Below are 12167 nucleotides of genomic sequence, written 5' to 3'. Positions count from 1 at the left end.
AAACTAATGCTCGTCAACACGTTTCCCTGTTTTGTGTTTTGGAAGACAGTTTGTAGTTAATAACCTGTCATATGTCCCTTAGCATTCAAGTATGCAAGATGTAAAACTAATACTGATATTTGGTACTGGAGTATAGTGCTACTTATAATGGGGCGGCCTATATATCTGATATTTGCCTAAATAATTAGTGCTTGAAATCAGTGATATAAATTTTTTAAAGTAAAATTTTATTTTTAGTGCTTTTTTTGTAAACAAAAACATACTGTTTGTATATTGACCCCCAAGAATGTCTTAATCATGAAAGATATTTCATATGTCACTTCTAGATTGTAACTGTGTCCTGGGGCAGGATTGACCCTGTGGGTGTGTGGGGCCCATGTGATTCACCCCCTGAAATATTGAAGAGTTGGGAGAGGGAATGGGGAGCACTCTGCCTTCTATCTGGGTGCAGATGTCTGTGTGCATGGGATGCTGCAGCTCTTGCCCCACAAGAGCTCCTGTGGCATGGGATATTATGTTAGATGCTGGAGGGCAGGGCTACTGCAACAGCATGGCCTCTGCCTCTTGCTCAGGTTGGTGGTGATGAGACTGTACTTATATCAACTTATAACATGTTTATAACTTTTGTTTTTATTTAAAAAAACAAAACAAAAAACAAACCTTCTGACTCATGAATTACTCTGCAATTTTTTTCTTGTTCTATTTGTGGAAGGTTTGACTTTGTGGCATATAGTTTAAATATTTTGTAGTTGTCACCATGATAGTTGTACTGTTTTAATATATAACATTTTTCTTCTTTATCCCTTGGCTTCACGGGGATCTGATTTATTAAAGATTTTTTTCCTATTTTGTCTCTACTGGAAGAGAAGCTTAGTAAATCTGGCCTGTCTACAACTCTGTTGTATGGTTTGTAGACGCTATATTTGACTGAAATCTGGCTGCATTTGCAAATTGAGAGCCTGATGTACTGAAGGATTGTTCCCATTTTGTGATTATATGAAAACCATATGTTTCTGTTAAACTATTAAACTGTCATAGTTATTCTGTAAAAATTGTTATATTGGTTACACTGTAAAGCTCTGTTGCTGACTCCAGGTTGCCTGTAAACCGATATGTCCAACAATGAATGTTGGTATAGAAAAACTTAAAATAAATAAATAAGGCCCTATGACAAAGAAGCATCTTGGTTCTCTTCCTATAGAAGTATTCCTGCAATTTCTGTGAATGACTGCATATGTAGAATACCATGAAGTGAGTGAAAGTGCTTTTCTCACAAGATCAGTTTTGTCGGGCTACAATAGCCAGTTATAGGGTAAAATAGGACTATTGGGCATAGTCCTATGCCCAATAGTCCCCATAGTCCTTATGCATATGCAGGGCATAGGACAGCTTCTTAAACAGGACTGTCCTGCATAAAGGACACCTTGTTACCAGTTTTATGAAGGGAATTACCAGAATACTGTGAAGTGAGTGAAAGCGCTTTGTCTCTCAAGATCAGTTTTGTCAGGCTAAAATGGTTGGTTATAGAGTAAAATAGGACAGTTGTCCAGAGTAGGAGAAGCCTGGATCTGGGGACAGGACTGGCCAAGTACAGAATATTAACCTCTACTGGCTACTTCCCCCTCAGGGGTCCTTAGTGGGCTATGGTCATTTGATTTTCAAACTTCAACTGCTTTAAAAAATTAAAATCAAAATTACAAGGCCACTCTTTAATTCTTACCATATTTTTTAAACTTCTGCAGGGTAATGCTCCCAGCTGTCTTTCAGAGAAAACTGTTTCTGCTCTTCCTTTGAGGTCACAAGGAAGAATGTATTGGTTATTCCTTCTGTAAAATCTCCAAAATTCCAGAAAGTATGGTTTCTGTTGTGCCTTCTTTATGGCACTCACTACTGGAGTCTAAGAGCAATGGGGACCAGAGTCATCTACTCTGGAGAGACTTATTTTATCTGTTTATCAATTTTTCTATACCGTCGTTCAGACATGCCATCACAACGGTTTACATTTTTAAGAGAAATGTACTCTTTTAGAAATACAGCAAGGAGGCTGCTTCCTGGTTAGAGGAAGGACATATAAAAAAAAAAGGGGAATAGGCCAGTATTGGTCCTGTCCTAACCCACACCAGAATAGGAACATTCTTTCATCCCAGGTGAGCTAGGCCCCTCATGGCCTTTCTGTAGAGGGTTTTGCCAGGAGCTGGGCAGGGAGCAAAATACCTTACTCTGTAGGGATGACTGTGCAGGGGCTTTGGAGAGGTTTACCCAGAGATCCTAAAGGAAGAGTTTCCTTGGAATTTGTGGTGCTTATGTGCCAGGCTTTCTGCACATGCAGAAGCCAGGGATGGTTCCCTTTTTTTTTTTTTTTTTTTTTTAATTGGCCCAGATCTGGGACCATAAGGGCCTCCATCTCTCCAGTCTCAGCAACCACCCCTGAATCCATGAAGGGGTCCTGGTCAGGGGGTGAGTCTGTAATACCATCTACAAGCTCTCAAGAGGAGGGGCAATACTCTTCTGAAGAGGATGAGTCTAGCTAGGTCCTTTTTCATGGAGTAGCTAGGTCCTTTTTCATAGAGTAGCTCTCAGCCTTCATTACCAATGTGTTGTCTGCCTTAATGATAGTGAGCACCAAACTGGAAGACCTAATGGAGAGAAAGCCCATTCTGCAAAGTATAGGAAGACCCTTGAAGGCTTTCCTTTTACACCAGACGTTGAAGTGGATGGTGCTTGTGTAATGGGATACCCAGGAAGGGAATCTTAGGAAGCAGTTAGGGGAGAATAAAAATAATCTCTTAATACCCAGGGTAGATGCACTGATTTCAGCTGTAACCTGCAAGACCACTACTACAGTGGAGGGAGGCATGTCCTTGAAGGGTCCACAGGATAGAAAGATCAAGGCTATCCTAAAGCAGGACTTCACAAAAAATGCCATGACTACAAGCATTTTAAAAATAACTAAATGTCTATTTGTAGAGTCTGTGTAGCCCGAGCAGTAGTATGCTGGATGCAGCAGTTATTGGAGCATGCAGAAGCAGCATGTCTGAATGAATGACCTGGTCAGGATATCCTCTAAGGCAGTAACCTTGAGGGTAGTGGCCAGGAGACTCCTTTGGATACAGAACTGAGCAGTGGATTTGGCATCTAAGACATTGCTCTGCAAGCTTCCCTTTAGAAGGGTTTTGATATTTGGGGAAGAGCTGGACAAGCTAGTGAAGGTTTTAAGAGAAACCAAACCCCCAAGGATAATGTTTTCAGGGTTGCTAGGCCTTAGGCACTAATGATTCTGGCATCTGTACTGGGGTAGGACAGCCAGGTGATTCCCCACCACATACCAATAAGTAAGGCTTATTCCTTTTGATGGGCCAGGGGATGGGGATTATTTTCCTTAACCAATAAGCCTTGATGCTTTTGATGCCACTGCAACATTGCCCTCTGCTTTGGCTGGGGGAGCAAGTATATTATCTTGAATCATCGATGTGGATTCTGGGTAGGATACAGCACAAACTGTCAACTTCTGTGGCTGATTTTTATTTTAAAGGAATTGGATCAGAAATATTCTATTTCTAATTTTCAGATGTCTGCAGCTTCTGATTCACTAGGTGAAGGGAAAATGTTTTGTTAAATGTTGCTAAGACTGACAATTTAGTGTTATCACGGCCTTCTTTTCACATCTCTCTTCTGAATTGATTTTTGAGGGATTTAGTAATTTTGTGATTCACCTAGAACAGTTGTCCTGGCAATAGATGGAATACAAGTTACTGTAAAGAGGGAAACAGTAAGGACTATCCTACAAAAATTACAAGACCTACAGGCCATAGTTCCTGTTCTGCCCTGGGAACAGAGGGCATACGTTATTTTATAGTCTTGAAGGACAGCACCTTCCAGCCTGTACTAGTTCTAAAAGGGGTCAACAAGTTTTTGCAGTACTGGGCTTCCAAATGGAGTTTCTTCATTCAGTCATGGCAGTGGTGTGAAAAGGGAGTTTTTCATCTCTGCATTTGGTGGAGGCTTATCTCCATATTCCTATTCAAAGCTCCCATCGGTCTTCCCATATCACATGTTCTTGGTTAGTATTTTCACTTCCAGGAGCTACCCTTTGGGCTTGCGACTGCCCCCAAGGACCTTTATTAAGTCATGGTGGCTGTAATTGTGGCCTTGTGCAAAAAGGACCTAGTGGTACCCCTTATCTAGATTGGCTCATCAGGGCCAAATCTGCCCAGAAGAACTGGCAGGCATGGACCACGGTGCTTAATCTTCTGGAGATGTAAGATTAGGTGGGAAATTATACAAAGAGCAAACGAGAACCCTCTCAATCACTGGAGCTTTTGGATACTCCTTGACACAGTGGAGGGGTGGTGGATCCAGTCTCCCAAGAAGATAGCCAAGCTGATAGCTCAAGTTGAATCTTCCTGCTCCCAAAGTCCCAAGATAGTCTCATATCTTCAGCTATTGGGTCTGATGGCAGTCACTAGTCCCATGGGCCAGGGTGCCTGTGCCCATGACAGCAATCCCTTGTTGAGTTGATCCCCCACCCCCCTACCTCTGAGAATTATGATCTCCACTGTTGGGTCTTCCTAGCAGCAAAAAGTCTGGGATGGTGGGTAAACCCCTGCAACATAGTGAAGGGATTGATCTGGAGCCTCCAATTGGATCATCTTAACCATGGATGCCAGCATACTTAGATGGGGAGTGCATTGTTGAGAGCCAGCTAGCTCAGGGCAGCTGGACAAAGGAGGGAGGCATCATGGTCAATAAACAGATTAGAGATACAGGCCATCAGTCTAGCACTGCAGAACTTCCTCCCAGGGATAAAAGGAAGGCAGTCAGAGTTCTCTCAGACAGTACTGCAGCAGTGGCATATATGAACAAATAAGGGAGTGCTTGCAGAGGAAATGGGCATGCTGTTGAAGTGGAAGGAGAGAAAGCTATCAGCATCTCATATTGCAAGAAACAAATATCCAAACTGTTTTACTCAGCAGAAACAGGCTTGACTCTGGGGAATGGGAACTCTGCCAGGCAGTCTTCTAGATGTTAGCGTGGGCTACCCCGTTCATAGATCTGATGGCAACCTGAGCAAATGCCAAAGCTGGCATATTTTTCAGCCACTGGATGGAAGTAAAGTCCATTGGAATAGGTGCCTTGATTAGCCTTGGCCAGGGGAAGTCTTCTGGATGTCTTCCCACTCTCATAGGCAGGGTAAGAGAATAGAGGATCACCCCAAAATGGTGATCTGGTAGCATAGGATTGACCAAGAAGATCATGGTAGGCAGATGCAGTAAGACTTAGTTAGAACCCCTCTACATCTCCAAGGAACCCAATCTGTTGTGGCAGGGTCCAGTACTAATGGCAGACTGTTTTCTCTTGTGGTCTGGCCTTTGAAAGTGTGTGCCTATGAGGGATGGGCTATTCCATCAGTTATAGCAACCATGCCAAGGGCACAAAAAACCTATATTCAGGTTTGCTGTCTATTTGAAAGGTTCTGCTGGGAGCATAGTCTTCCTTGGAGATTGGATATCTCAGAATCTTAGACTTTTTATGAAAGGACCTGAAGGTACAGGTCACTTCTATATCCTGCTACAGAGGCCACATTAAAGGTACTCAAGTGGCTGCACACCCAGATATACTATGGAGGTGCTTCAACTCTTAGAATGATGAAATTGCAAGTGAGAACATCCCCCTCCCCTCTGAGGCAGGCAATACATTTGCCAAAACATTGATGTCTGGATTCTAGTTGGCTTTGACATGGGTTTTTCTTGCCACTTTGAATCACCATCTTGGACTGCTAACTTGTCTTGTCTTGAGAAATTTGCATCATTATCTTGTTAGTCCCTTACACTGACCTGATTCATGTGATGTATCTTTACTATGTTTTCAATATTTTCGAATTGAGATAATTTTTGAATGGAATTCTGGTAAGAAGTGTTCTGCATATTTTAAAGACCTTATGTGATCTGTTTTTAAATGAGCTTTTTTGATTTTTAATAATTAGAAATTGAATAAATAACTTTTTTTGGATTAAAATTTGTGTAATGCAAGCTGTCAGTTGATAGGGCAAAGTAACTATATAAAAATGCTTTAACATTTTGCACTTATGTACATTATCTAGATTTTATACTGATACTCCTCGTTTTTCATTTATTGTAAAGTTACTGAGTTCTTTGTAATGTTTCCCCAAATGTTACATGTAAACAGATGTGATGTCCTTCTAATGTCTGTATAAAAAAGCTTTAAATACATAAATATCACTTTGAGACACCTGATTAACCTAATCCTTTCCCACTTTTTGGTATGATTATAAAGAGATAAAAAAAATGTACATGCAATAGACTGGAATCATCCAGTCTATTGTTTGGGACCAAATAGGAAAACAATTGCCTTAACTGGAAAATTAGAGACCATTATACATAGGACCCAATACTTTTGCAATATTTCTGCTATAAATGTCTCCCCACTAGAAGCAAAGATCGTATTAGTCTGTCTTTCTATGCCATTAGTCATAGTAGTGTCTTCTAAACATTCATATAGCAATGCTTGCTAGTGGACATCTCAATACCTGATATGGGTCAGTGTTTCAAAGAAAGTTCTTTGATTTATAATAGGGGAGCATTTTAGCAGAAATTATTATAAAAGTAGCAGGTCCCAGGTATAATACTCTAATTTTCCACTGTAACCAAACTTTTTCTATTTGGTCCAAAGAGATTGAAAGTGGATGTATTTTATACATATCTTTCTATAACATTTTAGTGGAATGTTTTATACATATATGAATAGATCTTAATAGGAATCTCTTTGGGTATTTTTTTTCTCAGAAGCAACAAAACAAAAGGGCAGGCTCTAAAGTTGTGACAGCCATTAACATGACTACCATACACACGTGGGAATAGTCACAAGAGTGATCAACCAGTAGTCTGTAACTGTAACCCTTGTACCTAGACAAACACAAAAGTAGAAACTACGGCAAGCCAGTTCCATACAGAACCGTTACTCTCCCTAGTGAGCAGATAAGTAGGCTTCTCTCTTGCCCAAGCCAGCTAATTGTTCTTTGGCCAGAAGTGAAGGCTGCTGTTGTCTGGTCAGTAGTCAGTTGCTGAGATTTTACTCTAGCCCATTGTTGCAGAGTCAGTGCTGTATGCCAGGCCAGAGACTTTCCTTATTGTTCCAGTTAGCAGTTGAGATCCTTTGATCCATGCATGAGCTGATGCAGGAATTGGTTATCTCTTGCAGGAAAGTGAGGCATGGTCTCTGCAGGTGTGGGAGTACCATCTCTTGTTGGAGAATAATACTGTCCTTGACTTAGTCATGCAGCTTAACAGCATGCTGAAGGGAGATTTTTTTTTTATTTAGCTGCTGGTTAGATTTCCATGATCCATACCAAATATTCTTGAAGCTGCTGGGCAGAGTTTTTCTTCTATGGGAGAATAACTGTGTTCATAACATCCAGGAGTTTCTGTATGCTGGACAGAGGCTAACAGCCCTTAACCTGACAGACGAGTCCTTACTGCTAATGCTAGGTTAATGCCCATGTCTGCTCCAGCTCTGTACTAACCCCAACAAAGTGAAGGGAAGAAACTTCACCACCTTGAGGATTTTTCTCTTCGTGGTGTCGTGGCATAGACATTTCACCAATAGAGGAAGTTGTCATGTTGCACATCGCTTAATTTAATGCAATACAATTTACTATAAAACTAAATTTCAAAAGCAAATTGGGACAGCATTCTTTAGCAGAAAGGTTCTTCATCATAGCTGTGCTTCTAGATAAAAGTACTAAAATATTGCCAATGGCTTAAATTTCCTTTAAGGTGGGGAAAGGGATTTTTTTCCTACTGTATCTGCAGACCATTATGCAGCTGTTTTTTTTTTCCTTCTCAGCGGTCACTCTGTACAAATGGCTGTTAGGAAGTTAGAAGGTTAGAAGTTCACGGAGGCCTTCTCAGTTAACCAACTTTGCAAATGACTACGTTTTCATACTTGTCCAATAGTAATGTCCATATGTTTTTTTTTCTTTCTACAGGGTGGCCCATGCCCCCGGCACGGCTATTGGAGGTGGGCTACTTTTCCATGGGCCACCCTGTATGTCCATTGCCATACACTTGTCTACGTTGTAACGCAGCTGCCAGTTTTCTGCCCAGGCTTATTCTTCTGTTAGATCATGTTGCTTGCTTTTCTTTGGACTGTTTGTACAGTATATGTGGTAATATGTATCCTTGTTTTTTGTCATGTTTGCAGATTTTAAGCACAATTTACCAAAAGTATGTGAAGCAATTAAAGAAGCAGATTTCTTGGCTATTGATGGAGAATTTTCAGGTATTGGCCACCATTTATTTTACAAATGGGTATTGAAGGTTAACCATTAACTTATCCATTTAGTCCTGAGCAAGTCTTGTAGGGAAAAATGGGTCTGTTAAATCTTTTGTGGGGGCCCTCAGTTTGCCATGGTGCTATGCAACAGAATGACAAGTTTCCCTTGGCTATCCCACTCTGAAGTTCTCACCTTCCTTCCCCCCCCTGTAGCTGCTGCCACCGAGAAACCAAGCTCAAATCCCACTGATGATCTTGTGACCCTGGGCAAGTCACGTCTCCCTTTGCTGCTGCATTAGGAGCCTGTCTACCAAAGGTTTTCTCCCATTTTTTTTTTCGATGGGGAAAAATGCTTAGCAGATGTGGCGCTTAGATTGTAAACTCCTTGGGGATAGGGAAATAACAACAGTACCTGAATACAACTCACCTTTCCTTACCAGTGAAAAGGAGTAGGCTAAAACTAAAAAGGATAATGACAGTTCATTTCCTTTAAATGGCCTTTTTGATTTGCATTGGAAAATGATGCATTGGTTTGGGATCCCAAAGGCCAGAAACTGTCCAACCAGACTTCTCACATCCTTAACTGTGACTTCTGGCTCTTAAACACTTGCACTTTCAGGTCAATAGTTATAAAATAAACACAATATAATAAAACTTAGACATTCTCCGGTTAGCAAATTCAAAAGGAGCAACAAGTAGGTGGAAAAACAATTCCAGATTAACTCATTTCTGGTAAGTTTCCGGAATTCACCCAGGCCCCCAGCTGCATAGCAACACCTTAACAAGTAGTTCAGCTGCTTCAGACAGGAAACTTAATACCAATCTCAGGCTTCAACAGCTGTCATACTGAAACCTAAGCATCCCTCTTAATGGTTTGCACCCCCATTTATTTTCTTATAGGCGACATTGTGTTCTATGTGCCATGGTTTACTAACAGGCTGATGCAATAAATTGTTTAAGAAAAACTGTATGCTGGCTTCCAACATCACTGCACAGGTTACATTTTTTAACTCCTGATGCAGTAAGCTAATGTTATGCAATGCATCAGGAGTAAAAAAAAAAAGCAAAACTGTAAAATATGCATTTGGTATTGGCCGAGCGCACACTTTAACTCAGGAAAGTGGGGAGATGTATCCTGACAGCACCTTCTCTGGAGCCCATCTTCTAGCAGCAGATGCCACCAGCCTGGAGCAGCAGCTGACTGGTTTTGCCTCTCTCCTACTGCTGAGCCCCCATTCCCCCTGCTCTGCTTCCCTCAACTGGTACTTATCTGAGTAAGTAGTGGCACCCTGTGCCAAATAACCAGATATACTGACTTGTCCAGCTAAGTAACAGCAACACTTACCTGAATAGGTCATTACTTATCCGCAAAGTGTATTCGATTTGCAAACTTTGTCTTTTAACCCATTTTAAGTGCCAGCTCTGTAGTGCTGGGAACTTAATGCCATCTCTGACCTGGAGTTAAGTTTTCAGCACTAAGAAAATGACAGCTGGCCCTACTCACTGCTTTGTATCAGGGAGTAATACTTAATGCCCTCATTTGCCTGGGATTTCTATGTGAGGGCAGTGAGCTTTCTAAAATGGGAGTAATACTTATTTTGTGAATGTAAAACTTCTTACTGGATTATCAGTAAAATTTGAATGCAAAATGAGCATTGAATTGCAGGCAATGCGGTGCATTGGCTGGAATGCCATCTTTTTGCATCCTACCCCAAAATAGGCTGATTATTTTGTGTGAATGTTTTTGATTTGGTGATAGTTACATAATATACTTGCATACAAATATGACCCTTGTACATTTCTAGGAGCAAGTAATTTGAACCCACAGGCTTATAAGTTGTTAAACAAATGTATACAAAGCAGAGTGTTGAAATAATAAACCAACTGGTTCCATAACAGCACTAAAGCATACAGTATGACTCTTTTTTTTTTTTTTTTTTTTTTTTTCTGTTGGCTAACAACCAGCAGTCCAGGGTAGAATGCCAGTCTTTTAATGTTGACAGGTATTTAATTAAAATAGCTTTATTGTGAATACTAAGGAAAAGGCCTGTTAAGTAACAGGACCAAAATAACACTTTCATGTATGTGCTCTCATCCCAACTTTTTCTCTCCTGGGACCACCCTCTCTCAATCACAGCTGGCTAATGTATGTACTTGTACACTTTTTTTTACACAACACATGTAATTTTACTTAGTGATAACACAGTGAGGAAACAGACGCAATGTATTTTAATGGTTACTTCAATTTGTAATACCACCCAAAATTGACCTGAAGGATCTCTTATTTACACCCTTCATGGTATATAGGAATATTTATTGTAGCAGGTAAAGCAAAATAGTTTCAGCTACATTAGACATTGTTTTAGCTTGTTTGACATAAGAAAATTATTTGTTCAAATGCCTTAACATTTTATGCCAGTTTAATCCCAACTTCCATTTTTAAGGACACATTGCAATCTAAATACTCAACAGATGAGAATAACTAGCCAGTCTTCTGTATGTTAGATAGGAACTATTCACACAGATCTAGCTACACCCATGGCTTAGGCAACAGACAAATTCATGACATGCAAAGGTACAAGACACTTAGTAAGCTGCAAACATGGTTTCTAGTCCTTTTTGTCTTTAGCCAATTTTTAAGTCTTTTCTAGACCTGATTTGGTCTCATGACTGCATAGGATCTTAAAGTAGGTATTGATTGGGCATACCACAGTCAGTCTGTATAGGATTGGTGGGCTTCAGAAGCTGCTTCTTAGAAGCCATAGTCATGCTTTATTCACATGAAAAATGTGTGCTGGAAGACAACCAGTTAATAATTAAAAAAAAAAAAAATTCTGTGCTGCATTAACCAATATTCTAAATGACTTCCAAAGAAACATTCCTAAATAAAATAATTAACCAGAATGGGCCTCTAAATTTTGATGCAAAGCTGATCAAGACTGCAGAATTCAGCAAGTCTGTGACTCTATACCAGTAAAGTGAAGAAAGTTGCCCAGTCTATTCACCAATTGCAGATATCTCTGCAGGATCCATTTTGTTGCTTGGTTTCCATTTTTCGTTTGGTTCATAGATGCACGCAGTTCTCTGAGTATGACCAGGCTAGTCCCTGCATGTGAAATATGCAAATTTCATGGTAACTTCTTTCTTTGGTCCCACAATGCCCACCAGTTGATTGGCTAGAGCTGTGGATTTTTAAATCATAGCATCTTAATGTCATTTTAGGAATAAGTGATGGACCATCTGTTAGTGCATTAACAAATGGCTTTGACACTCCAGAAGAAAGATACCAGAAGCTTAAAAAGGTAAGCTTATAGCCAGGTGCAGGAAAATAACGGGGGAGCATAGGTCACTTGGCTATTGATCATTGGCAAGAACATGTAAAGTCTCATTTGTGGCTTTATTGAAATTATAGGACCAAAGGGTTTTTCCCATCTTGTGTCTATGGGGGGAAAATGCTTAGTAAGTCTGGCCTACAAGTAGGGGAAGAAAGTTAAACTTTAATCTAGATTTTTAGTGTCGTCCTGAGACTTCTGTAAATCCAAAGATAAGCTGAATTCTGGAACTGATAAATTGATGGTTGAGTACTCCCATAGGGTCACTTTTTTGTTTTAAACAAATATCGTGATACAATTTAAATTGTATTTGGATTTATTATCCACTTTTTTGAATGCAAAATTCACCCAAAGTGGTTTACAGTGCATTAGAATAACGGATAAACAAAAAGCTATTTGCAGCTTTACAGTACATAGTGTAAGCAATTTAAATAGCAACTGGACATGCCAATTTTTGTATCCCCAAATTTTCCAGTAGAGAGCACTGGGCACCCAAGACAGTGAAGGCTAAGCAAAGGACACTGTGCTGTTGTGCAGGGTTTT

The 12167-nt window shown here is 40.2% G+C and overlaps 1 protein-coding gene across 3 annotated transcripts in view; it reads left to right on the top strand.

The window, feature by feature from the left end:
- The window catches only part of PARN (poly(A)-specific ribonuclease), a 185307-nt gene that overhangs the window by 1736 nt on the left and 171404 nt on the right, over positions 1-12167 (top strand). For all 3 annotated transcript variants that reach the window (XM_029576561.1, XM_029576560.1, XM_029576562.1), the window contains exons 2-3: positions 8221-8298; positions 11515-11594. In XM_029576561.1, coding sequence (XP_029432421.1) covers positions 8221-8298; positions 11515-11594 — 158 coding nt within the window. The remainder of the gene's footprint in view (positions 1-8220; positions 8299-11514; positions 11595-12167) is intronic.

The sequence above is a fragment of the Rhinatrema bivittatum genome, chromosome 14, assembly GCF_901001135.1.
Source record: "Rhinatrema bivittatum chromosome 14, aRhiBiv1.1, whole genome shotgun sequence".
NCBI lineage: Eukaryota > Metazoa > Chordata > Amphibia > Gymnophiona > Rhinatrematidae > Rhinatrema > Rhinatrema bivittatum.
This window is presented reverse-complemented; position numbering and strand designations above follow the sequence as displayed.